The 27,330-nt window shown below is 35.2% G+C and overlaps 4 protein-coding genes across 6 annotated transcripts; 1 reads left to right on the top strand and 3 right to left on the bottom strand.

Annotated features, from left to right (window-relative positions):
• Positions 1-1,399: 1,399 nt before the first annotated feature.
• Positions 1,400-8,501, bottom strand: LOC121745189 (regulator of MON1-CCZ1 complex-like). Of its 3 annotated transcripts, XM_042138996.1 has the most exons (15): positions 8,446-8,501; positions 8,294-8,361; positions 7,857-7,958; positions 7,699-7,761; positions 7,355-7,583; positions 7,014-7,273; positions 6,506-6,659; positions 5,983-6,092; positions 5,819-5,906; positions 5,167-5,502; positions 5,016-5,090; positions 4,227-4,771; positions 3,764-3,872; positions 3,465-3,644; positions 1,400-1,859 (listed from the first exon to the last, which is right to left on the bottom strand). In XM_042138996.1, exons 5-15 carry the CDS (start codon positions 7,517-7,519, stop codon positions 1,695-1,697), a joined length of 2,187 nt encoding a protein of 728 aa, XP_041994930.1. In that variant the 5' UTR covers positions 7,520-7,583; positions 7,699-7,761; positions 7,857-7,958; positions 8,294-8,361; positions 8,446-8,501; the 3' UTR covers positions 1,400-1,694. The 3 variants fall into 3 exon arrangements, with proteins under 3 accessions (XP_041994930.1, XP_041994931.1, XP_041994932.1); XM_042138997.1 differs by lacking the exon at positions 8,446-8,501 and having other exon boundaries at positions 7,857-7,977; positions 8,294-8,439; XM_042138998.1 differs by lacking the exons at positions 7,857-7,958; positions 8,446-8,501 and having other exon boundaries at positions 8,294-8,439.
• A 4,857-nt stretch (positions 8,502-13,358) lies between these two features.
• LOC121745282 (probable protein kinase At2g41970) lies at positions 13,359-17,293 on the bottom strand. Its single transcript, XM_042139124.1, has 8 exons — positions 17,213-17,293; positions 15,224-16,919; positions 14,861-15,111; positions 14,670-14,796; positions 14,100-14,370; positions 13,885-14,017; positions 13,728-13,814; positions 13,359-13,656 (listed from the first exon to the last, which is right to left on the bottom strand). The coding sequence occupies exons 2-8, from the start codon at positions 15,318-15,320 to the stop codon at positions 13,531-13,533; spliced, it is 1,092 nt and encodes a 363-aa protein (XP_041995058.1). The 5' UTR covers positions 15,321-16,919; positions 17,213-17,293; the 3' UTR covers positions 13,359-13,530.
• Positions 16,252-17,679, bottom strand: LOC121745949 (thioredoxin-like 3-1, chloroplastic). The gene is made up of 4 exons (XM_042139893.1): positions 17,375-17,679; positions 17,213-17,287; positions 16,853-16,919; positions 16,252-16,365 (listed from the first exon to the last, which is right to left on the bottom strand). The coding sequence occupies exons 1-4, from the start codon at positions 17,677-17,679 to the stop codon at positions 16,252-16,254; spliced, it is 561 nt and encodes a 186-aa protein (XP_041995827.1).
• Positions 17,680-24,116: 6,437 nt separating this feature from the next.
• On the top strand, positions 24,117-25,375 carry LOC121745948. The gene is made up of 5 exons (XM_042139892.1): positions 24,117-24,422; positions 24,591-24,653; positions 24,780-24,891; positions 24,987-25,091; positions 25,143-25,375. The coding sequence occupies exons 1-5, from the start codon at positions 24,117-24,119 to the stop codon at positions 25,373-25,375; spliced, it is 819 nt and encodes a 272-aa protein (XP_041995826.1).
• Positions 25,376-27,330: the final 1,955 nt, after the last annotated feature.

Raw genomic sequence — 27,330 nt, 5'->3', positions numbered from 1 at the left:
TGTGAATCTTGGAGAATGAATTCTCAACTTTGAATTGGATTGAATGGTGTTGTCTTCACAGTGTAGAATGGGGAGTATTATAGACTTGGAAGCTCCTACTCGGATTCGGTAACAGTTCCAGCCTCCAAAGGTAAGTTTTGGGGTAAATTAGGGCTAAATGCATCCGCCCCTCGAACTCAGCATACTGCTGACGGAGACTCAGCGGAGTTGGGTGGCAATCATGTGCCATTCGTCCGAGTGTAACTCAGAGGATTGGACTTGGCCAAGTTTGAGCATCACCCTCCCCCATTCAGTTGAGTGAAGATGCAACGACAGTGTGGTAGAGAACTCGACTCGGCCGATTGCAAACGTACAAAAATGCATTTTTTTGCTGATAAACACTCATTTTTCCTTTTACTTTCATACTTATGTATAAATAGAACTTGATCGTTTTTATTCCTTAGATTTTGTATAAACATTAACCCTAGATTTTGAATACTTTTTTCCTTCAATGAAGAACATCTTTGAAATTCCATCATTAAAGGTTGCTTATGTTATTCTATATGGTTAAAGTTGCATTTCCTTTCTCCAGGAGAAGGTCCAATGGTCTCATATAATGATCTCTACTTCTGACACAATTCTAAATCATCTCCCTTCTCATCCTTTTGTTTTTGTCAACTTTAAACACCATTTGAGGTTTGAGTTAGTTATAACAAGTCTTGGAAAGTAAGTCAAAGAAATATGGGCATGTAACTACCAAGGCAGAAGTCGAAGCAAATATAGGAGGTTTACATTATGTTTGTTAATCTGGCAAATATCTTATTTTACTTTTTACCAAACACCAATGAATTTGTGTGCAATTACAAACCCAAAGATTAAAATTCAATGACAAATATCATTATACGACAGGACCATCAAAAAGTTATCTATAACAATGTCTAGTCACCACTTTTTAGGTTGTAAGTAATTAAACGATTGGAAGAATTGATAATCTCCTAACTTGGGTTGCGAATACTAACTTTTCTTAAATTGCTAACTTATCAATGCAATGGAGTATTAAAAATATCAATATACTGTGTTGATTAGTTAACAGAGTTAGCAACTTAAGAAAGTTAACAACAAATCACATCTCCGCTTAACTAAAAGATTCATAAACTCGAATTCTCCTCCTTAAATAAAACGTCCGTAAACTCGAATTCTCATACATATTAATAAACTCATCAACACATGTAATATAACTAATCATAGCCAAAAGAGCGCGTGTGTGTGAGTTGGTCAAGCGGTAGAGAAGATGTATGAGGCCAAATGTCCCAGATTCGAGTCCTTCGTTGCGCGACTTTTAAATTTATATTCATTTATCCATAAAAAAATCATAGCCAAATGAGCATTAAAAAAAGATAACCCAAGAAAACAAAAGGTGTGTGAAAAGTAAGAAAGTGGAAAATCAGATTTTCAGTTAAAATTTAGGAATAGAATTTAGTTACAAACTTACAAGTCATAATATTATAAGGAAAGAAACAGTGAAAGCAGAGTGCTGTATTAGTACTGGGACTGGGAGCAATGCGTGCACATCTAGGATTCTTTACAACCCAGCATGTTTTATCAATGGAAAGCAGAGGTGGAGAACAAACAAGAAGTTAAAGCATGTAAAGAACCTTCTATTCCACTCGATAGTTGGGTTTTGGAGGATGTCTCTATAAACCCTAGCCGGTAACTTAGGAATTCAGCTCAGCAACAAAGCGATGATATGTGTTGTGGTCAGGACTGCTCTTGAAGCCGGGAATGAAATCAGAAAAGAACCTGAGAACTGCAGCTAGATGTTGTGGATCTTTAGAAACATATGCTGCTTCCAGAAACAAAGAGGGCCGGACGGTGGTCACCTGAAACCAACACAATTACAGAGAAGCATCTTATTCAGATGTAAATTGGTGAAGTGATAGGAACAGATTTGAGGGATGCCACATGAAGGAAAATCCTGATGCATGTAGAGATTTACCATAAAATACAATGCATTCTGTAACTCGACCAAATTACCAGGAAGACCACAAATGAAAGGTAAACAAAGAGTTCAGATTCAAGTCACACGAATATTAATACCACAAGTGTAGGGGTAGAGTAGGACATACAAGTAAAGGAACTCTCTGGACTTAGCAGATTAATAAGGCATTTCACTTTCAGGGAGTGTATCTATCATAGTGGCCTCAGAGAAGCTTAAACAGAGTCCTTTATGCAGTAGATTAATTGAGCTGTTAGGTTTATCTCCTACTCCCTCTGTCCCACCATAAGCGAGTCACATTCCTTTTTGGGATATCCCACCATAAGCGAGTCATTCACCTTTTCGGCAAAAAATCTTTTCTCTAACTTTATTCTCTCTTTACTGCACTACTTTCTCTCGCTCATACTTTCCTCTCTCCACTTTCACTCTTTAAATATCAATTCCTTAAATCTCGTGCCCAAAAGAAGTGCTTCGCTTATCTTGGGACGGAGGGAGTATTATGTTTATTTTTCCATATTTAGAGGTTTCATTTTGATTAGGAGTATTTTAGGGAGGATGACTTGGTCTTACTGGTCAGCAGTCACAGTAGATTAGTTGAGTTGTTAGATTTATCTCCTATCATGTTTATCTTTTGATATATTGAGTTTTATTCTGATCAGGAGTCTTTTAGAGTGGATGGGCTTGTCTGTACTGGTTCGCAAGATAAGAAAAAGAGGAACAGCCGACAGAAATAAAAGATAACACTCAGTAAAACTAAGAGGCCACACCTCCAAATAGGTAGAGAGCATATAATGAACTTAACTCTATTTCTGAACACTTGAAACGTAAGAAACAAAGGCTTATAAATAAGAAACTGACTCCTGGTCTACAAAGCCTCCTAACCAGAGTAAAACTAAAAATCAAAAGATAAACATAAGACTCCCTCCGTCCCACATTAATTAGGGCATTTCTTTTTGAGACGGAGATTAAGAAATAAGTATTAGAGGTTAAGTTAAGAGAGAATAAAGTAAGAGGGAGCAAAAGTAAAAAATGAGAATAAAAGTTTTGTCAAAAAAAATAAGTGACTCAACTACCTTGGCACGGCCAACTCGAAATACGACTCAACTACCATGGGACGGATGGATTAGGAGATAAACCTATTAACTCAACCAATCTACTGCACAGAGGACTCTGCCAAACTAACACTACTACACTGACTAATAACAAAATACTGCAGCAAGATGCATATCATACAGTTCTTTATCTATATGACTATATCATTTAAACGAAAAGCGAACATTGTTAATTCATATTACATTTATCATTTGCAATAAAATTGACGAATTCATACCATATAAAGCCCATTTTCTTCGGGGAGACCATTCTTAGCAGATGTAACAGATTAATTGAAAATGTACAAATATCATGAACATGTGACTGATCAGATGGAAATTACAGCAAATAAATCATGGTGCAAAAACATTTTGGGTCACAGAATAATGAATATTACCTTGTTCTTCCGTGCATAGCGAAGAGCCTCAAGGTAATAACCATCTTGTACAAGGAGTAAAATATAGTCATGATGCAACGAGAGCTGTCTGAGGATATCCTGGCCCAGCTTCCTAATTTGTTGGTTCTGGCGTCCAGAGTCCAGCAGTTGAAGTGCTACTTCTTTGGAAGGCTCAATAATCTGCATCTTACAGCATGTCATTTCAGTCTCCATTTCATGTTCAAGTAATCCTTCTTTTCAATAATTGACAAAATACCAGATTTTAGTAATTTCTCAAATATTATCAAGCAAAGCGTAACCTTGTTTATGATAAACAATCCAAGTTCAGCATAACGCTCATCCCGGGCCAGGATTTGCACCAACAAGACATAGGTATTGGGATAGACCTTCAATTTTTCCAGGCTACAACTGCAACGTACACAGAAGAAAAGGAATGAGACAAATAAACAAGAGAAGACCAGTGTCCTCAGCTAAGAAAAATAAGCCATTCGAGTATTTAAAGAATGATCATGCAACTTGTTGAGCCAACATACAAAAAGGAATTCATATCAAAGTTGGAAGTGTCAATACAAAATTGGACTTTTAAAATGCAAAGTATAAAAAGGAAAAATCTAGAGATTCATTAATGGCTCCCAGTTAATCCAATTGGAGTTACATCCAAGCTTAATCAGTGTGTCCTGGTATAAAGAAGCTATGCAAATTCTAGTTTACAATAACTTAAAAGATGATACACTCTTTGGGGATAAAATTTTCCATGAATACCTTCGAAGAAAATCAACAATTATCGCTGTCAGATAAGATCCATCTCCCATCATCTCTTCCACTGTTGGAGAAAACACGTAGTTGTAGAAATCTGCAGGTGAAGTAGCAGCTGAAGAAGTTACTTGGGATTGGTTCCTTTGAGAAGCACTAGAGTTTAACTGGTTGTTAGTAGGCCCAAGAGTTTGAGAATGCCCAGTTGGAAGATCTTCACCACCTAACAAACCAGGCTCCAACAGATCCCCCGTTTCTGTTTTTTCAATAGATCCGTCCATGATAGACCTTTTAGAAGAATCATTCCGAGTGACACTTTCAGGTTCTTGGTTGATGCTTCTGGACACATCAATTCCAGTGATTGTCTCACCAACAGCTGCATTAGGAGCATTTGATGGTGAAATTTCTTCTGTTATGCTTCTCTTATAATAGCTTCCTGTTTTGATTGCTTGTGAGTATGCTGCAAGTAAGACATCCATAGCCCTGGCAACCATAGGCACAGGTTTCCTTTCCAAAATAATGGTACGGACAATCGCAAGCGACAACTGTTTAGCCTGAAAAAAATAAAAAATGGCAGATCATACCTTGAATGAAAATTATATTGCAACACTGGCCAGTAGAATGTTGACCTTTCTCACCTGAACTAGCAAAATATAACTAAAAGACATTGGTCTATAAATGGCATTGATGTCATAAATTTCTTATTTCAAACTCAACAACTAATAAATAAGAAGTCCATGAGCTCAACAGTAAAATGTTGGAAAGACTGCAAATGAATTCAAATGGCTGTACTCTAACCTTTTCCGCATCCAGTTTCCTTCTTTGTAAGAATTCAAGAATAAGTTGAACTTCTGAGCTACTAGCCGAAATTCCCTGCAAACGATAGATGTAATTACATAAGAGATCAGAAAGTATCAATCTGCAAGATGATCTCAGCTACCGAACTTGCCTCCAAATCCATACTGATTTTCCACAAAGACCCATTAGAAACATCAAGAACAAGATCGGGTACAAGAAATTGCCACTGATCTCCATAGGTAGTTTCTTCGGTGTCACTCAAATTTTTGGACTCTGAAGCCTCTGAAGTTTTTGTAGAAGTATGAGAAGCTGCAACGTTAGCTCTAGAATATCCTCTCAAACATAATGGAAGCGGGGCGGAAATTGGTACTTGTGAATCTGCATATATATCGTATACAATGACAACTTTTGCTTCCGCTTGATGAACTAGTAAAACATTGTCAACAACACTGACAGCAATTCTATCCGAATAAGCTGGAAGAGAACCCTGAAATGTGAAAGTAAAATATTGTTGCAGAATTCAAAAAAGAATTGACTTAGAGAAATGACAAACCAAATCTTCAGCTGTAGTAACAAGATCAATAATAAAGTCCAATAAAAATAACAATTTATTGCACCTGAAGATTACACATCTATCCAATGTTATAGTATCAAAAACTAAAGGCAAGCACTTTATATAAAATATCAAACCCAGAGAAAGACAATCAGTAGATGCAAAATACAGGCATCTTTTAGGCTGTTAATATATCTAGATTATAAAAGTAACAGAGATTGGGGGAGGGGGGAATGAGAAAAACACTTACTTGTTGTACTACAGCATCTCTATAGAACCTATATGAGCGAAGTAGCATAGCAACTTTATCAAACTGCAGGCAGTATATCCTGCCATACCTGTAAATCAAGGAAAAAATATCAAGACAATGTTAAAATCTTGTGTCTACCCACTATTAAGGTAAAAAGAACATACACAGTGATAATATGGACATCTTCAGCAGCAAGAATAGGGTTACTATTCGCCTCAGGTTTGGCCATCACCATCTCAAACTTAGGTAAGCGGATTATCCCTGCAGATGACAGCTAAATACAGAAATTGCACATTTGTCACAACAATTACATGTATGATACTAATACTATGCATCATTAAATAACTTTTTTAGCCTGTACTGTTTTTTGGATCACTCTAAGACAGACACTTAACAAAGCAAAAGTGAGACCTGAAAAGGTGAAATAGCATTCTTCGTCATGTGTACCACCTTTTACATATACCTTATTAACGTCCTAATAATATGCTACACATCAGCATATACACAAAATAAAGTATGAATATGTCAATAGCCCAGGATGCATTCAGATATTATACTCTCAAGTCTCAATTCCACTAATAAACCTTCATTAGTATATTACTATTTTGACGGTAAAATTCAGTGTCGACGGAGCTAGATAGCAAGACAGGAAATTTTTAGGGTCAGATGCAGGTGAGGACGTCCTACCTGAAAACCAGTAAAACTTTTGCATTGCATTCCTGACGCAAGCAGTACCAACCTGCTTTCATGAGTGTAGATATACCAACTAATGCTCAGTTTCTTAGTCTGGACCAACTGTAGGTTCCGGGACTCAGTACCATATGTGTACATATCCAGCCCACTGCAGTCACATATGGCTTTAAATAACTGAAATACAGTGTATCACAAGCAATCTTGCAGCAAGAAGCATAAAATCATCATTTCATAAAGCACTTTGAGAGCGCAGAGATAAAAATGCAGAGCTGAAAGAAATAAAACAAACAGCTTCAATTCTGGTGAGAGTGCCAGGAAGCAAGTTCGTACATGTAACAGACCTAACAGTGGTAAGACCACAGAACACTTTAGAAATCTTAACACAAATTGATCAACCTCGTACGTTTAACAGACCAAACAGTGGTAAGACCACAGAACACTTTAGAAATCTTAACACATAAATTGAGCATGAGAATCCCAGAATGTTTTCTGAAGTAGTTACCTCGTTTTCACAAAAACAATCTCACAGGTCGGACAATCAGTCCAAAAGAACCCCAGAATGCTTTCTGACTCAGACCTACACTTTTGACTAAAAGTATCTCCAGTATCTTTGTTCCATATTTGGATCTCTTGACTCGATCGTTGAATAGCCAAAAGCTTGAGATCTAATGAATATCGAATAGAAAGGACTGGTCCTTCACTTATTCGATCAGACGAGGGAGCAGCATAAGGATTATATGTAGCAATTTTCCATGAAAATACCTAGACATGGACATGGCATAATATTTAGCCGAAATCAATAGATATAAACCCAGCGTCATGAGTCTGTTCTTAGGTTATTACCTGAGTAGGGGTCAGAGACAGAATCAGTTTATTACTGTCATCATAAAACAAACTCCTTGATCCGGGAACATTGCATCTTAGAGGTGGGTATTGAATATAAACATGAGACAGTGCATTAGATCCACTGGAGCACGAAAGAGCAGAAGAAGATAATTCTCCAGTCATCTTATGTAAGTTCACTTTCTTAAGGTTGTCAGTTATCACCCCAGATAAGTCGAACCAAGTAGATCTGATGAAATGAGCAGGGAGAGAGAGAGAGAGAGAGAGAGCAAATGGATGTCATATTTACTAACAAGAATATAGATAAGTAAAAGGTCACATATTATAGACAAAACTAAGCTTACTAAGACAATTGAAGGCTTATCACTCGCTCGATATGTCATATAAAGTCAAACCTTCCCTCGGAGCTGATGCACAAACAAAAAATTAGCATATCAAAATAAGAAACTTGTAAACTTAACAGGAAGGATAATAGGAACTATGAGATATGAACTAGCCATACCACATTCTGCATGCAATTCTTCAACACAACAAATTCTTTTAAACACATGTCTTTTTCAACTTCTGGAACCCTTGCCGAAACACAGCTACCATATTGTTTGGCCTAAAATGAAAATTGTCATCTACACATAAATATGTGTCTGCATTTAGTGCCAAATCTACATTTGATAGCAACTCTCTTGCGTAGATAATCTAATCATGCCATACTAGTAACAAGAAGAAGAATCATCGTGTTTTGCATCACACGGGAAGCAAAATGCCCAAAATGAAAGACAACATTTGGAACTTCACATATCAGTTCCCCATCAAACGTTGAAATAGGATAATTCTGCATAAACCGATTACACAATTCTCCTCTATTCCATTACGAATCCAATGAAAAACATTTACCAACACTATTTTCATGATTTGAAGACAAATAAGTCAATCGAAACAAACCTGAGCAGAACAATTGAGCAAAATCCGCTTCAGTAAAGACGTTGTAGCATTATTCTTATCCTTCATCACTGAAATTTTACACGAATCACGAAATCAACACCATTATACTGATCAAACAAAGAGAAGTTTGCTGTGTAGATGTGTGACCAAACCTAGATTATTCGACCATCCCGCTAAAAAAATGTGTAATTTTTCACGAAAAAAATTCCGGAAAACGACAGCAGTTCACCTAACCATCAAACGACAACGTTTCAGCAAAATTGACGGAATATGAAGGGGAACAGCCCAATGGACTTCTAGCCAAGGGCCCCGAAGAAGGCCCATATACACAATGCTCTATGCCACCCAGTCCATTTTACTTTTTATTTTATTTTTTTTTCAAAAATCTTCCATGGATAACTTCAAATACAAAGATAGCAATACAAATTTTCAACTTGCTTCGAGCCTTCCCTCTTTATAACTAACGATCTCGATTTGCATAGCAACACCCAATCCATATTTTTGTTATAATAATAATAATGAATAAATAAAAGTACAATTGCGATCATTGCAATTGTATATTTATACAATTGTTAACACTATCGCATTGGCAATTTTCAGAAAGATAAATAAATAAATTTATATATAAATAATATGATGAAATTCGCAATTTAGGTGATTCGCGAAATGTGAAAAAAGTGAATAGAAGGTCATTAATTAAGTGTCAAAATAAGGTTGATAAACCAAACCCCATATGCTGGAGACTTCTTAAAACTATATAAACCTTAACAAAATCCTTGGTTGCCGTCTCTAACTAATGAACCATAGTCACATTACATTATTGGACATTTGGACTTTAGAACTTCATTCGTGAACAATATACATAGTCTATGTTGATTGCTATAGCATTGTTTTATGGATTCCTATTTAACTGTTCACTGTTCAAACAACAAATCAAAATGAAAAGAAACTAACTAATATATAAGAAAATAAAACTACATTTAACATCTAAAAAGCAGGAAAAAAAAAGAATAAAAGAAACAATGTAATACTCCTTCCGTCCCACACTACTTGATACATTTCTTTTTTCGCGGTCATTTTAAAAAAATGATAGTAATAATAGTTAAAGCGGAAAAAAATAAATTAAAAAAGAGAATAATCAAGATAAGATTCTTTCTTATTTTACTCTTTTTGATAAGGATATCAATTTTAGAAAATTCATCAAATTAAAAATCATTTTCTTTTCGAATTTATTTTTTACAACTTTGCATTAACTATATTTAAAATCATACCTAAAGTTATTATATAAATTTAAATAAATTATAATGACATTTTGGTTATTTCTCTCAAAACTTTCCATTTATATAAGTATAAATTTTTTACCACTTTGTGTTAACTTTATTGAAAATCATACCAAATGTTATTATATAAATTTAAACCGATTACAATTGCATTTTTGTTATTTCTCTCAAAACTCCCATATATATCTCCCGTTTTATATATATCGATAGATTATGCATCATTGGACCAAAAGCCACTCCGGGTTGCTTCCATGATTATTTTTGTCTTAATGATGATCAATAATTGTTTTCCATATTCCTTTGCAATGACTTGAATTTTCGACCTATTAGATAATGGACTTGAATTTTCGACCTATTAGATAATGGAGAAACGACTTATTAACTAAAGTGTGCTTCATCATTTTGTTACTTTCACTACTTCAATAGAATCATCACCATTTGTACTTTATTTTCTCGTTACTCAATTAATAAAATAAAACTGCATAAAAATCTGTACGGAATTTAAAATGCTCCACTCAAAATGAGATGAAGAGAGTAAATTGCAAAGCCAAACAATTTGCTTAAACCCTACCTGAAGAAAACACTACACACACAAAAATAAGATATCAAAACAGCAACATGCTCATACAACATCAAATAAACAACACAAAGCCACATACAATAGATAATGTATATGGCTTTATTAGCCTTTATGTCTGATAATGTACTTCTTCTTGACAAAATTTACTTTTTAATTTGTCTATAAGATAACACATTTTTATTTTTGGAAACAACAAAGTAACTTTTTTTCTCCAATTGATACATAACAAATACAGATTTTGCATGTTTTTAAAACATAGATTTGGTTCGTTTTAAATGTCAATTATGAAAATAATGTTCTTAAATTGCATAGGTTATACATTTTGTATTTTGACATGATTGTTGAGAAATGACAGAAAAAAAATAGAAAAACGTGAAAAAAGGCTAAGGTGCAGCAGCCTCAATTCAAGTTGATTTTCCCAGCAGTGTTGAAGTCCAGTTAGTGATTAATACATACAATCCTATTTGCCTTCGAAAGAGCTTCGCATGGATACCTTACATTTCTCAATCGAAGTTATGTGGTGAAAGTTATGATCATTTTACAAACATCGTGCAGTGCAGTCAAAGCTGACGGAAATTATGCGGAAATTCAAGGAACGAAACAAGATACCATATTTTCCATTTCTTATAGGGCACGAAAAATATCAAGAAGTAACATTTTTCTAGCCTATAAATACCCCATAACCTAATTTAAAATATTCATCTCAGAGTCTCTGATCCTTCTCCCTCTCTATACTTCTTCTATCCCATATTCCACATATAATTCTTCTATCTTCCATTGGAACGAAGCTCTGTTGATCCAAGCAAGAGAAGACTGGAGATTGAAGATTCAACATTGGGTTTTATCAATTTCTTTCATGTCCCGTACTTTAATTGTGTTTACTACTTGTCTATGAGTAACTGAACACATTTTGTAGGGTTTTTTTATGAAGACTATTATGGACATGTTTTGATTTATTGAATTGAACATTTTACTAGATCTTGTGATTATTTTGCTTAGTCTTTGCTTTTATTGTTCTTTTGTCTGGTCAACTTTAGAACTATGATCGTTTAGCTATATTAATTGAGAGATAGGTAGTTTTTCGTGGTTAAGGGAACAATCAACAATTGAATTATCTGCACTCGAGAGACGGGATACCTTGTGAGGACTTCGTTCTCATGAGCTTTTGGGAGTTAGAGTCTAAATATTGGAAGGAGACTTCGATAATTAGAATTTAAACAACTAGGTAGGTGCACTCTTGAGAGGGCTTATTCTATTGTTGTGACTTTCCTAATAATCCTAGAGGCACGTAAAGGTAAAGTTCTATGAGATTAATCATCACTAGGTCGTAGTAGTTGGATCCTAAAACTCTATATTTTTCGTTTGCTTTGTATTATTTGTTTTTATGCTTTATGTTTTTGTTTATGTAATTCTGTCTAGTTTATAAATCCAAACAAAAAAACCTCATTTTTCTAAATAGTTCATAATATTCAGCTGCAATCTTATTCCTTGTGTTCGACATCTCGGTACTGACCTTTTGCTATACTAGATCTACCCGGTATACTTGCAAGTATTTTTAGTGATAATAAATAGTGCATCAATACACCCAACAAATTTCTCTCTCCATTTAAAATATTCAACTCTATTTCTCTCTATTTAATACTTACACCTACCTTTTATCTCTCCAATTAAACACATTAACCAACAACTTCTAAAATCTTATGCCAACTAAGAAATGTGTCATCTAGCAAAGATGGAGGGATACTAAAGATGTGTCGTCTATCGAGTTCGGATTTTACACATGACAAAGGAAGGTCAGTCTACCTACATGTCTCAAAATCCTCGATCTTCGTCTTCCAAAACCTAAAATCAGGGCTGCCGAAGTTCTTCACAACAAGCTTCCCATCGATCTTGATCGTAATTTTTGTCTATTGAATCCTAGGTTCTTGACACTAGTTGTTGGGAAATAAACACAATTATATAATGTCGTCTACTTATAGGGACAATGTAAGTAGTGACGGATCTAGGATTAGTAAATAGAGGGGACAGAATATATATTACTAGCTTGGTCTAGAGCAGAAATAGCTAATTTTTTCAATTTTCGGGGCGACGTCAAGTCAAACGGAAGGGACGGACATGATAATTTTATGTCCTAATAAGAGGAAATTAGTCGCACGAAAGGTGCGGTCCCTCCTGCCCCTAGATCCGTCAGTGAATGTAAGGCATGAATTTTCAATAGGTGAGTAGTTCTATATAGAGGATAAAATTGAGAGCACTAATTCAAGTCATATTAGGAAACATGTCCAAAGAAAGTATATATTCCAAGGAAACAAACCATAGATATACTAGGAGGCACATTGGCTTTATTTACGTCATTTAAAATTATATTTAATAGATACACATCATATCGAATTGGATAAACAATAACTCTCTTCATCATTTTTTTCTATTTGTGCTCACTTTGTTTATTTGCCGATTACATAAACATTACCTAATTCAACCATTTAGTTGAGGGTCAATCTAATAAGACAAGAAGACATTATTGCATTGTTGGTTTGGATACAAAATTATAAACTCGGAAACTACTGGAATTGCTAGAAACATACTCCCTCCGTTCTACTAAAATATATGGACCTCCGTCCCATTCAAGATGTCCACATTCTTGAGTGACACGAGATTATAAGAGGAGTTGTTAGGTAGAGTAAGTAGAGAGAAAAAATTAATTGAATATTTTAATGAGGAGAGAGAGATAGAGATTTATTTCTAAATATCGAAAGTAGACATTTTAAGCAGGACAAACTAAAAATAAAATATAGACATTTTGAGTGGTACGGAGGGAGTATGAGCTAAGAATTGACACATCGTCAGAGTGCATTTGTGTCAAGTGTCACATGGTTTGTAATGTAAACATTATTGAATGGAGTCTATTCAAGTCCGCCAAAATCGCGATACGTAGCAAATACAATACGAGTATACACTTTAGTGGTGTTCGGTTTTTTAGATGAAATAATGCCAAAGATATAATCTAGGATTGAGTTGTGAGATTATTTTAGTCATAGGAGGTTAGCTTTGACTAATTATCTCATGATTATCCACATAGGATTGAGTTATGAGATTGAATCTCATGAACCAAACACACTACATATTTAATCCCGGGATACAATCTTGCAAACCGAACACCCCATTTGAATCCGCTATGCCACATAATAAACTCTTTGCTTCTAAACATTATGTCTGCTAAACTTTTTTGGTTTATAACAACGACCATAGATTCATCTGCGTGCGAGGTGTTACATCGTACCACTACTGAAGCAGCAACTATTGTTACATAGGATTCTTTCAAGGAGATGAACAACTTAATTAGTGTTACACTTATGTATGTTGCATCAATGCAGTTTTTACGCATGAGAATCGGGTGCAGCTGGTTTAGCATTTAGAAGCGGCTGCAATGCCTTCACCACGATAGTCATGTTTGGCCGGAAATCTGCTTCATACTGCACGCAAAGCGCTGCGACAGCAGCCATCTGAAAATGGACAAACATCTCCTTGCATTCATCATAATGTAATATAGAGAGAGAGTAGTGTGTTTCTAGACCTTAGCAATAGCCTTTGGTGGAAACTCATCTTGTAGCTTGGGATCAACACATTGCTTCACCTTATCTTCACTCAATCTTGGAGTTGCCTACAAAATGATAAGGCAAAAATTGAATTTATTTTGAAGCAAACACCAAAAAAATCAAGGAAGTACTGACCCAAGTGACAAGACTCTGCTGGCCTTTAGGCATGGTGTGGTCTACTGGCTTCCTTCCAGTGAGGAGTTCGAGAAGCACGACCCCGAAGCTATAGACATCGCTTTTCTGAGTTATCTGCCCTGTCATCGCGTACCTGGTCAAATCAAACTATTCAGCCCCAACACAATTAACCCTCTCTGTAACTAAACAACGAATCGATCAATCAATCAACTGACTCTGGAGCGTGGTAGCCGAATGTTCCAAGGACTCGTGTCGAGTGCAGCCTGGCCGCCGTGTCTGAGGACGAGCTGGTGCTGAAGTCAGCAATCTTGGAAACGAAATCGTCAAACAGAAGCACGTTGCTTGATCTAACATCGCGATGAACGATCGAAGGCTGACACTTTTCGTGCAGGAATTCTAGCCCTTTCGCAGCCCCTAGTGCAACCTTCACTCTCTGATTCCATGTTAGAACAGGCCCAGGCTCAGCTCCTTGCACCCCTTTCCTACCTTCAACAACATATTCAACTCCACCAACTCATGTTATCTATATATATATATAGGGATGTAGAATCGAATGCAAATCTAAATATTGTACAAATTTCAAACTATGATTTGGACCGTTAGAAAATGTCAACCGATGACAAAATAACATCAACAGAAAATCAACACAGTGTCAATGGTTGACGCCGTGTTGACATTATATTGAAATTGTGTAGACATCAAAATCTTGAAATTTTAATCACTACCCATTATAGAGTTCGGAGTTTGTACAGTATATAACCCATTGTAGAGTTTGCATTATATACCATGCAACACATCATGTAAAGTTCCCATTGTAGCATACTCGTAGGCAAGAATTCTCGTATTTTCTTCGAGGCAGTACCCGAGCAGTGCCAAGAAATACTCGTTCTTGAGCCGGGACACCATAGATACCTGCAGAGAGCAAGCTCGTTCCGTTCAGCCTCGAACCTATTCCAAAGATTAAAACCATTTTCACCTGGGCTGGGAAGTCGTCAGAGTCTGGCTCGGCTGACGTGGTGTCGAGCTTCTTGATGGCTGCTTCACGGCCGTCGCTGAGCTTGACGTAGTAGACGCGGCCGTAGGAGCCCTCTCCTATCAAGGCCTTTGTCCCAAAATCACTAGTCAGCCTATTCAGCTCACCCAATGACAATGCTGGTATTTCGATAGGCAACGCTTTCTGCGGTTTCCCATTTCTCGCACCAGACCTCGGCTCTCCTCTGCCATTGCCTACACATTATATTAACATGAAAAACAGACAGATGCCTGCATGGGCAGCGCAGTTGCTTCCAAAGGGGTAGAGTTGCAAGAGTGAGAGACAGGATTATCCATACGTACATACCTCCACCGGCGCCAGCAAAGGGAATACCGGCCTTAGGCGGAGCAGTGGATACGGGCGGAGGATTAGGCTCCTCCTCTGCTCCTCCGCAACACAACATTCTACAAATCCGAGGGTGGATGGATATGTTTAGCTTACGCAAACGTCGTTGATGTCGACGCCCACATTTGCTATCTCTTATGTTATGACCCTATATTCCTTCCTACAACATGTGACATGTAAGAAAATGAGGAAGCTTAACACATTGATTTTCATTCAGAAAACATGAAATCACGATGAAGAATCAAGAGATGGAACCTTAAAGAGGAGCAGAAAATGGAGGGAAAGAAGATGTGAGTTTTTCTGTTTTTTCTGTTTTGTTTTAGCGACAAACACGCATACAAATTCTTATAAACCGCTTACACACAACACCAAATGTTCAAATACTACAAGTATTTTGGTTTGATTAAATTTCTAGACATGCCTCATTTTTTATTGGAAGTTATTGGAGATTAATTCTATTTACGGTAAGTCAAAAATGCAACATTAAAAAATATGGAAAAATACAAATGAATTGAGGCTCAGCTGAGCAATTTATTCCCATAAAAAAAATTCATTTTCCCGCCCAATATTGAAAATCAAAATCGCCGCAGCTGGCGCCATGGAACATGATGACCAGAGAGTCGTAGTGCAATGGTCACTCTACACTCTTTACCGACAAACGTGAGTTATGTGTGTGTTGTGCTGTGCATGTATGATTCTGCAGTTGGAATATGCTCGTGCTCGTTTACTTGAGTTGAATCTTGTTTTAAAACGCATAGGGTGCACGTAGTGTTGGCTTCTTGGGCCGAATTGCCAATGTTTTGATGAGAAAGTGTGTTTGTGCGAACAACTGCTTGATCAGAATGTATTTTTCTATGTTCTCCAATCCACTCTCTTGTTATACAATATAGATCATATTGATATTGGGGGTGTTTAATGGAAGTATTTACATGAAATTTACAAGTAATTAAAAGCAAAAATGCAGTAAAAATGGTTTGTGATTGATTGGTTTACTCAAAGTCAAGTATCATCTGCCTGACTTCTTCAATGACAAGCCATGCCTTGTGCCCACCTATCACTTCCGCCTTCATCTCCCCATCTTTCCACAGCTGCCCAAAACACCTCTTTCACAATCCAAAACAACACAACATAGGAGTATATCTCATCTTCCTTCCGTCCCAATAAATATGAAACATTTGGCTTTCAACACGAGATTTTTTATGTAGTGTTGTTTTGTGACTAAATGAAGAGAGAGGAAAAGATAGAGATGATGTTGTTTCCATTTTAGAAAACGTTTCATTTTTAGTGGGACAATACTACTACTACTTGTGTGAGCTCTAACCTGAATTGTCGGCATTTTCTTCACGAGGGGGGCAGTCAAAAAATCAAGTCTTTGTTAGTCATCAAATTAAGCAAAGTAACTGCTATCTTGGTATAATGGAATAAAATGTGATTCCTACTTCGATTCATTTACTTGGTGCAATGAAATGAAGGCAATGATGGAACGCAAAATACAAAAAAAAAAATCACTTCATTCCTATCCTCATCTCATTCCATCATACCAAGAAGGCTTACGTATGCAATGAAAAACTCAAAATGTAATTCACATACTGATACGTTTCCACGCTTCACCAACGATTGAGGCACGTTGTTCACATCTACGTAGTAGAATTTCATCCTACAATCTCAAACAAATGTACGTAACTTAATCTTCTGATTAAGATGGATGTAGTAGCAAAACATAAATATATATCAGGGTGGTGATAAAATGCAAACGACATCTTTCCTACAAACTCCAAACTATGATCTGAACCGTTAGATTTCAAGATCGATGATCAAATAACGCCAACGCATTGTATTGGCATTTTATGTTGACATCAAATCTTGATATCTAACGGTACATATCATAGTTTGCAATTTGTATAATGTATAGAGTTTGAATTTGATCAGATCCATATATAACTAACTCACTTGGTATCAAATTCAGCAGCTAACTTCTCCAATTTTGGTTTCAGAAATATGCATTTTCTGCACCAGGTTGCCATCCTGTCAATATTTTCCAACACAATTTAAATTCTCAACACAAATTACTGTGTGTGTGTGTGCGTGTGAGCAATCAAAGGAGAGAGAGACCAATCAACAAGAAGGGGCTGAGACAGCTCTTTAGCAGATTCCAAAATCCGATCAAAGTGCTCGCTATCTTGAATCGGCTCCATCTCCACAGATGAAGGCTTGGACAATTCAGGCCAAAACGCCCAACTTCTCAAATCTCTCTTTGCTCGTTTTCTCCACTCGTTTCTGCTTCGATCCAACCCCAAACCCGACCCATTTGGTTTTACCCAGATCGAACCGCTTCCGGAGCTCCATAACTGCTGCTGCGCCTCCTTTTGGTAGATTTCTCGGTACAGAATGTGTGAATTCGGTGACAAAATTGACATGTTTATCAATCTACCCTTTCAATTTGAGAAGCCAAGCTTTAGTTAGATAAGACTTTATCGTCAGCACACATAATAAAGCCGCAATATCTCTTATCTAATTTTAGATATTTTTTGTGATAATACCTTTTTCCATTCGTCAAACCTTCATTTTTCTTTTCTGTATCCTAGTTAAATATTTCATATTCTCCCATCTATAAAAATATATGAATTTAAAATACACAAAACTTAATATATAATTAATAAAATAAAAAAAAGGAAGAAAATGAACTTAAAATGACATTGATGGACAACGAGACTCATATTGTTTTAAAATATTAATAAGTTGTAATCATAGTAATATAAGTGATAAATAAACTGATATAAACAACTTTCTATAAATAAAATAAAAATAGACAGTATACATTTTTTACGAGAGAAATAGAGTATTTCACAATTTCCAATAAACATCTCATATTACTTTTCTTATTTTTTGAAATTGAATTCATATTCTACTCTTACTAATTTTATTCACAATTATTATAAAATTAATATTTAAAAATAAAATCTACACTCTATTAATATTTTCTAAGCAATTTTTTTAGCAAAATCGAACAACTTTTTAAAACCCATACATATTATAAATGGGATATCAATTGACAATTGGACACAATATATTTTACTCCATCCGTCTTCAAAGAATATGCACTTTAGGTTTAGCACGAGTTTTAACATAATATTGGTAAAGTAAGAGAGAGGTAGAGAGAAAATGTAATTAAAGTATTGATAGTGGGGAATGAGTCTCACCTCATTAGAGAGAAAAGAGTTTTCAAATTGGAAAATACATATTCTTATGGAACCGATTAAAAAGGAAAGAGTGGGTATTCTTGTAGGATAGAGGGAGCAGGAGTATGTTGGTGTCCCATTAATCTTGACCTTGCTATGCGTGGTTTGAATATACTCCCTCTGTCTACCATTAGGAGTCTCATTCCTTGACGACACGAGTTTTAAGAAATGTTAAGATTAGTGGGTGAAAAAGAGTTAGTGGTAGAGTTGTCAAGTGGGTCGGGCCGACCCGGCCCGGCCCAGACCCGCTAACGCCCGCCTATATTGAGGCACAGGCCCATGTTTGAGGCGGGCTGGGCTGGACTGGGCTTTTTATAATTTTGCTAAGCCTGGCCCGGTCCGGCGCACTTGCCATGTGGGCCCAAGCAGGGCTGGGCTTTATTTAATTTTTTTTATGTATTTTAATGATATCCTAAATGTATATTATATGCAAAACTAAAACATATAACTTGTATTTATATCTTTTTAACTAAATCCAAATTTAAATAACGTGTTTAAGTTCATTTATTGACTTTATATTAACAATATTTTTCATGTTCTTTATTCAATTTAAAAGTAAATGTATAATTAAAGAAATAACCAATATTGTTAGTTTTGGTAGTAGATGATGACATATGGGTTGATGTTGTATATTTAAAACTACAAGTATATGAACTATCTAAAAAATTTAAAGAATTTAATAATCATTCATCAAATATTAAAGTTTCAATACGTAATACTCCTTCCGTCCCATAAAAATATGTGCACTTTTCATTTTTGTCCGTTCCACAAAAATATGTGCATTCCATTTTTGAAAAGTTAGATCATTTAAATAATATAGGTCCCACTATCCACTAACTATACTTTAACTATCATTCCCATCCTCTCTCTTATTTTACCATACCATTCTCTTCCCTCTCTCTTACTTTACCAATTTTGTCTTAATTCCCGTGCCACATTCAATGCCCATATTTTTATGAGACAGAGGGAGTATTATTAAAGTTAAACTTCAGAACCATCTTTTTTACATCTTGTAGAAAAAAATATAAGAAAAAAATTAGATATAGTCAAGATTGAATATTGCATTCATTATTTAGTTGGAAACTTATGTTGATATTAAACTATTACTGTTTGAGTCCATTCGGAGACATTCAAAAAATTAGAATGATAGAAACAAAATTAACATGTCTTGTGCATAAGATGACCTGCATAAATAGAGAATATACTATATTAGTGATTAACCTCCTAATTACATAAAAAACTAATTATAGAAGGTGGGCCTCTGATGGGCCTGAGCTGGACTGGACTTCATATGGTCCTGGGCCTGGGTTTACAAAATGCCCAATTGGAGTCCATCTCAACTAATGAGCCAAGCCCAGGCCCGCTTCGTTTCACTGGTGGGTCGGGTCAGGCCGACCCCGTTGACAACTCTAGTTAGTGGAATATGGGTTCCACTAGTATGTATTATTTTAAATGAATGTGAGTGGAATGTGGGACCCGGTAAAAGTAAACCGGGACTCTAATTAGTAGGCGGACTAAAATAAAAAAAACGGGACTTTTATTCACGGACAGAGGGAGTAGTGTACAAAAGCTGAGCACACGGGTATACAAGACTTTGGGATGGGGAGTCATTGAAGCTCTTACGTTCACAAGAATATTTAGGACAATTCCCATTTCGCAAAAGGTTACAAGTTTATACGAAATTAATTAAAGTACAATAGACCAAAAGAGAAACCTTAGACATGCTCATAGAGATTCAATTAAGTCCCATCGTTCCACAATACTTGAAGTATTTCTTTGTGGCATGAGATTTAACAAAGTTAAGTTTTGACTGTTTAGTGAGTTAAACAAAGATAAAATAAAATAGGGAGATAATCAAATATGAGAGAGACGAGAGAGTAAGGGAACCTCGAGTCATTTTGGCTCGGTCTCGTCTTGGTGAGACGAAACGAGTACCAGACCCCATTGTGGGTGGCTTGTCTCGCCAAGGTTCGCAGTGAGAAGTGGAGGGGGCGAGCTAGCTCTCCGCACCTCCCCCTCCCCTCCGCGTGGCTCAGTTTCGTTGGGCGGCGACACCCACTTGTGGACCTTTGAAATATTAATTACTTTTAAATTTTTTAAAAAAAGTTAAAAAATAAATAATTTATAAATATCTCATCCATCAAATAATTTTTTTTAAAAAAAATTCTGTCTCCCTCATTTTGTCTAATCTCATTATCAATTCAATTATGGCTGAATTGGGGGGGGTGGGGTGGTTGGTTGTTTGTTGTACACAACTAGCCACAAAAGGCTATCAGCCTATCACCCTATGATTGTGTTAGAGGCGATCGCCGACCGCCGCTTATCAATTAATTTGCCATGTGTTTTTTTGGTTTCTGTATTGAACAACGATATGAATGTATGTGCTCAACTACTCCGACGTATTCAACAATATTTTAAAATGTAGAGCACCAACAATATCCTTTACCGCTAATGACCAATAGTACAGCATGGGGTACAATCTCGCCGCCGGTACCTATCCGAAGTGACAGATCTTGGTGAAGACTCTCAACATGCCGCAAGACCTCAAACGTGTTCTTTTTGTGGCTAAGCAATAGGGGTGAGCAAAAAAATTGAAAACCGAATATCCGAACCTAACCAAACTGAAAATTTAAATTCGGTTCGGTTTTTTCGGTTTTTCGATTCAATTCGGTTTGGGCAAAAAAAAGTTAAAAAATAGAAAAATCGAAAAACTGAATTATATTTTAAATATAATATTATATATATTTATTCTATTAATTTAATATATTATATCATATATATAATATATATTCGCTTAATATATTTTATATAATATGTATTATATGTATATTCTATTAATTTGAAAATATATATACCTATATATATTTATATTCTATTAGTATATATAAAATAATATATATATAGGGATGTATTCATTTCCTTTTTGTATCTTTTGTTCTATTGTTCTTTTTAATCTCAGCCCTACGATTTTGTCATCCGACGGTTAGATTGATGTCACGTGTCATTTAATAATGCAAATTTTCAGTTGAATAATGCACACCGACTAATAATGTAAATTTTTCATCAAATAATGCAGATCATCACAACCATCCAATTCAAGGATCCAAGGGCTGTGATTAAAAAGAACATTGGACTGAAAAGCTGCGAAGGACCTTAACACACCCCTATATATATATATATATATATATATATATATAGAGAGAGAGATGATCATATAATAACCCTCAAATCACGTAATAACCCTATAACTAAATATTAACCACACATATTTTCTAATCTTGTGGTTGAGATTCAAACTTAGATTTACTTCATAAAAAAAGGCGCAGGGGGTAAATATGTCATTTCACTCATTTAATTTTTGAATTTCGCTCCATTCTTTCATTCTCTCTCAGTTCGATTCTCTCCTCTTTCTCAGCGATTTTGTTTCCATATTCCTCAACTCATCGATTTTGTTCCCAGATTTTCTTCCGATTTGGTTCATTATTCTATAATCTCCAGATTTTGTTTCCATATTTCTCGCATAATTGTGAATTGTGACCGGTGAGATGTTTTCAATTTTGCGTTCTTATTTTCATTGATTACCTGTTCAATTGTTGTCAGAATTCGCTTCGATGGAGTTTGTAACAAATAACGAAGGTAACAATCATTATCTATTATTTAGCTTATTGATTGTGTTCATATTTTAATTTATTGATTGTTTTGCTTCATGTATTGAATTTGGTTTTAGATTAATATTAGCTGTCAACTGGCTTATGTTTCTGATGTATTGAACTTCTTATTTAATTATATTATGTAGTGTTAAGATGATACTTTTGGCTTATAAATGTTAGGTGTACTGTATAAAATGATAGTTTTGCCGGATAGAATGATACTCTGAGTTGATAAAATGAAACTTTTGCCGGATAGAATGATACACTGAGTTGATAAAATGATAGTTTTGTCGGATAGAATGATACTCTGAGTTGATAAAATGATAGTTTTGCCGGATAGAATGATACTCTGAGTTGATAAAATGATAGTTTTATTGATTTGTAGGTATGTACATTCCTGCATACAATGATACTCCGAGTTGATAAAATGATAGTTTTGCCGGATAGAATGATACTATGAGTTGATAAAATGATAGTTTTATTGATTTGTAGGTATGTACATTCCTGTATACAATGATACTCTGAGTTGATAAAATGATAGTTTTGCCGGATAGAATGATACTCTGAGTTGATAAAATGATAGTTTTGCCGAATAGAATGATACTCTGAGTTGATAAAATGATACTTTTGCCGGATATAATGATACTCTGGGTTGATAAAATGATACTTTTTGTTTATAAAATGTTAGGTTTACTGCATAAATAAAATGAGAGTTTTGCCGCATAGAATTATACTCTGAGTTGATAAAATGATACTTTTACTGATTTGTAGGTATGTACATTCCTGTTTGTGATGATGCTTTGAAGTTAATGATTGGTATGAAATTCAATACATTAGTAGAAGCATCTGATTTCTATGAACATTATGCTCGTTAAGTTGGTTTTGGCATTCGTAAACTGGGCAACAAATCAGTTCATGGTATTATTAAGTGGCAGTATTTGGCTTGCAGCAGACAAGGCTCTAAGAATTTTATACTTGGTGATGCATCCAAATCAACTGAAGTGTCTGTTAAGAAGCGTAGGTGTCGGTCATTTAGGTGTGAATGTCTTGCTAAGCTCAACTTGAAGTGTCTGTTAAGAAGCGTAGGTGTCGGTCATTTAGGTGTGAATGTCTTGCTAAGCTCAACTTGAGATATTTTTCAGATGGCATGAGCAAAGGGTATGGGGTTTATCAGTTTATTGAGTATCATTATCACTTAATGGTTGCGGATGAGTATAGGCATTTTATGACGGCCAATCGCAGTCTGGATCCTATCCATCGAAGGTTTATGGAGGATTGTGGCAGGTGTAATATTGGTCCCACTCTCACATTCAAACTTTTGAAGGAGATAATGGGTGGACCTGAAAATGTTGGATATGATTATTGATATTAGAAATGGTTATCGCGATATTATGTCCAATATTGATGGTTCAGATGCTCAAATGATTTTTGATTATATGCGTTCTCAAAAGGAATCATCTGATGCCTTCTATTATGAAATTGAGATAGGATCTCATGGAAAGTTAACTAAACACTTCTGGGCTGATGCTATTTCAAGACGAAATTATCATATGTTTGGAGATGTAATTTCATTTAACTCAACATACAACACTAACATGTATATTACTTTTGTTGCTAAAAGACATAAAATGATATTTTCGGCCGATAAAATGATATTCATAGATGATAAAAATGATACTTTTCTGTATGTATGAAAATATAATTCATTTTTATGTTATGTTCTGAAGGTATTGCATGATTTTTGCTCCATTCACTGGAAAAGATAACCATTCCAGAGCAGTTACATTTGGAGCTGGATTGTTATCAAGTGAAGGTAGAGACTTATATGCTTGGTTGTTTGGCTGTTTTGTTCGATGTATGGGGGTAGCACCCAAATTGATTATCACATATCAAGATTGGGGGATGAAACTTGCTGTTCAACAAATACTTTTACAAACAAGGCACCGATGGTGCATGTGACATATTATGGTTAAGGTGTCAGATAAGTTGCCCAAATCCTTGCTTGATAATGAAGATTTCAAAAAAGAGTTGAATGCATGTGTTTGGTCTGATTTGTTAGAGCCTGATGAGTTTGATATAATATGGAATGATATAATGGAACGGTATGGATTAGAAGACGTGCACTGGTTTGGATCGATGTTTGAAGAGAGAGAATTCTGGGTTCCTGCTTATTTTCGAGATTTTCCCATGGGGTCGCTTCTTAGGATTACATCGATGTCTGAATCAGAGAATAGCTTTTTTAAAAACTACACAAAGCCTCGTGCAAATCTTGTACAGTTCATCAATTTCTTTAACTGTGCTGTGGGAGATCAAAGGAATGCCAATTCACGATTGAACTACTTGGATTACTAAACTATTCCTGATTTGTCAACCCAATTGCTTATTGAGAAGCCTGCATCTACAATCTACACTGATTCTATTTTCAAACATGTACAACAGGAAATAAGTATGGTATGTGAGATTGTTTCTATAACTGTTGAGGATAACATCAAGATGCATAAGGTTAAGGACCAATATGGTAGAACATGAGATGTTAAGTATGATTGTAAACAAGACACATTCGACTGTAGTTGTAAGAAGTTTTCCAGAATTGGTTTGTTATGCTGTCATATATTTTGTTTGTTGAAGAATAAGTCTGCAAATCTCATTCTTGAGAAATATTTTGGTCGAAGGTGGTTGAAGAGCTCTTTACTAAAGGCGGCCCATGGTCTACCATCTGAGGAGATACAACCATTTGAACGTGTGCTTAATTTCTAACCTTATTTGTAAAAACTCTTTTTTTCAGTAAGAGAAATGATAGTATTTATTGTAATAATGCTATCTTTTACCTTGCAGATTTGGATGAAAAGCAGGAAGTTAAGAAAAAGTTGTTCTTCAACTTTTATCGATTAGTCCAAAAGTCTGAGGGAAATATGGATCATCTGTCTTTGTTATGTGCTGGTCTTGATGATTTGAAAGAGCATATATTTGGAAATTGTGCAATACCTTCAGTCATTGAAAAGAAAAAGATGGGTGAGGAATTTTATGGAATGGCAGTACCTGATGTAATTGATGTACATCCTCCAGACGTTGTTAGAACAAAAGGATCAGCTAGTGACAGGGTAACAAAGAGGGAGAGTGCAATAAGAAAAGCAAATAAGCCTCTACGACGGTGTGGTAAATGTCATGAGATGGGTCGTCATGATTCAAGAAATTGTGGTAGATTCAATGAGAAGGCAGATTGAAGCCATTTGATATAAAATGACACTTTCAGCCGATAAAATGATACTTTCAGCAGATAAAATGATAGGTATTTTTGGTGTATAAAATGACATTTTTGTTTAATAAAATGATAACATTGGGCTTTTAACATGACACTTTTACCCACTGAAACTATCATTTTATCCCCTGAAACTATCATTTTATCAAGTGCAACTATCATTTTTCCTACTGAAACTATCATTTTATACCCTGAAACTATCATTTTATCACCTGAAACCATCATTGTATCCCCTGAAACTGTCATTTTATCAAGTGCAACTATCATTTTACCTTCTGAAATTATCATTTTATCCCCTGAAACTATCATTTTATCCCCTGAAACTATCATTTTATCCCCTGAAACCATCATTTTATCAACTCAGAGTATCATTATATCCGGTAAAACTATCATGTTATCAACTCAGAGTATCATTGTATGCAGGAATGTACATACCTACAAATCAATAAAACTATCATTTTATCAACTCAGAGTATCATTCTATCCAGCAAAACTATCATTTTATCAACTCAGAGTATCATTGTATGCAGGAATGTACATACCTACAAATCAATAAAACTATCATTTTATCAACTCAGAGTATAATTCTATTCGGCAAAACTATCATTTTATCAACTCAGAGTATAATTCTATTCGGCAAAACTATCATTTTATCAACTCAGAGTATCATTCTATCCGGCAAAACTATCATTTTATCAGACAAAAGTATCATTTTAATCTAACAAAACTATCATTTTATCAAATAAAACTATCATATTTCGTTTATATAAGGGAAAATTTGTCATTTCGTTATAAAATTGGCGCGTCGAAAGAAAATGTGAACTAGACGCTGAATTCAATTTCTCTCTCACTCAAACCCTTCGAATTGCATTCAAACCCTTGCTTCTTCAGTTTCGAAGGAAAAACCATTCAACTTCTGAAATATGACGACGGAAAAAGCTCTAGTATCATCGAAGAATGGTTGGATAAAGTTTTTTACTTATTTCACTTTTGTTTTTGCTCGATTTTATCATTTTGCCTGTGATTCTCGTTTTTTTAGATTCTATAGTTTTTTAGTGTAAATTTAGAGTTACATATGACAGCATGATGAATTTACATTGAATTTACATTATATAATGACATAAACCGTTTAACACACTGAAATCTTTTGTGTATTAGGAAAGAACATTCGTGATGTTGCTGCTGATAATGATGATAGACTATTAATGATGGCTTCAGAAGGTAAAATGATAAATCTCATGTGTATTAATGATAAATCTTTACATTGAAAATGATAGTTTCAGAAGGTAAAATGATAGTTGCACTTGATACAATGATGTTCTCAGGGGATAAAATGATAGTTTCAGAGGATAAAATGATAGTTTCATGGGATAAAATGATAGTTTCAGAAGGTAAAATGAATGTTGCACTTGATAAAATGATGGTTTCAGGGGATAAAATGATAGTTTGAGGGGATAAAATGATTGTTTCAGGGGATAAAATGATAGTTTCAGGGGATAAAATGATAGTTTCAGGGGTTAAAATGATAGTTTCAGGGGAAAAAATGATAGTTTCAGGGGATAAAATGATACTTTGACTTTATATAATGACCTAAACCGTTTAACACACTGGATCTTTTGTGTATTAGGAAAGAACATTGGTGATGCTGCTGCTGCTGATAATGATAGACTATTGGCAGATGAAATAGAACGTATACGAAATAACAAGAAAAGAAAGAATGATGCAAGTAATAGTAAGGCAGCTTCAAAGAAGGGCAAGAAAATAGTTGTTCAAGATGATACAGCCATTCAGACACCGACTTTGGCAGGAAGAAGGAATACTGACTTCTTTGTTGACATGCTCAAATCTCTAAACAAGAATCAAAGAAGAGGTGTTCGAGAGATTGGGTTTGGCGCACTCCTAAACTTCAATATAAGAAGT

This window comes from Salvia splendens, chromosome 8, assembly GCF_004379255.2.
Source record: "Salvia splendens isolate huo1 chromosome 8, SspV2, whole genome shotgun sequence".
NCBI lineage: Eukaryota > Viridiplantae > Streptophyta > Magnoliopsida > Lamiales > Lamiaceae > Salvia > Salvia splendens.
This window is presented reverse-complemented; position numbering and strand designations above follow the sequence as displayed.

Coding starts and splice junctions, on each gene's coding strand:
- LOC121745189 (XM_042138996.1), bottom strand. CDS start 7,519: ATGACTGGAGAATTATCTTCTTCTGCTCTTTCGTGCTCCAGTGGATCT. Junction 5,503..5,818: donor GAGATGCTGTAGTACAACAA/GTAAGTGTTTTT, acceptor TTCACATTTCAG/GGTTCTCTTCCAGCTTATTC. Junction 4,772..5,015: donor GGAAACTGGATGCGGAAAAG/GTTAGAGTACAG, acceptor TATTTTTTTCAG/GCTAAACAGTTGTCGCTTGC.
- LOC121745282 (XM_042139124.1), bottom strand. CDS start 15,320: ATGTTGTGTTGCGGAGGAGCAGAGGAGGAGCCTAATCCTCCGCCCGTA. Junction 15,112..15,223: donor CTTTGCTGGCGCCGGTGGAG/GTATGTACGTAT, acceptor TATAATGTGTAG/GCAATGGCAGAGGAGAGCCG. Junction 13,657..13,727: donor CACCAAAGGCTATTGCTAAG/GTCTAGAAACAC, acceptor GTCCATTTTCAG/ATGGCTGCTGTCGCAGCGCT.
- LOC121745949 (XM_042139893.1), bottom strand. CDS start 17,679: ATGTCAATTTTGTCACCGAATTCACACATTCTGTACCGAGAAATCTAC. Junction 16,920..17,212: donor GCTGCTGAATTTGATACCAA/GTGAGTTAGTTA, acceptor TTGAGATTGTAG/GATGAAATTCTACTACGTAG. Junction 16,366..16,852: donor TGAAGCGTGGAAACGTATCA/GTATGTGAATTA, acceptor GGATTGTGAAAG/AGGTGTTTTGGGCAGCTGTG.
- LOC121745948 (XM_042139892.1), top strand. CDS start 24,117: ATGGTTAAGGTGTCAGATAAGTTGCCCAAATCCTTGCTTGATAATGAA. Junction 24,423..24,590: donor CAAAGCCTCGTGCAAATCTT/GTACAGTTCATC, acceptor CATGTACAACAG/GAAATAAGTATGGTATGTGA. Junction 24,654..24,779: donor ATAACATCAAGATGCATAAG/GTTAAGGACCAA, acceptor TGTTTGTTGAAG/AATAAGTCTGCAAATCTCAT.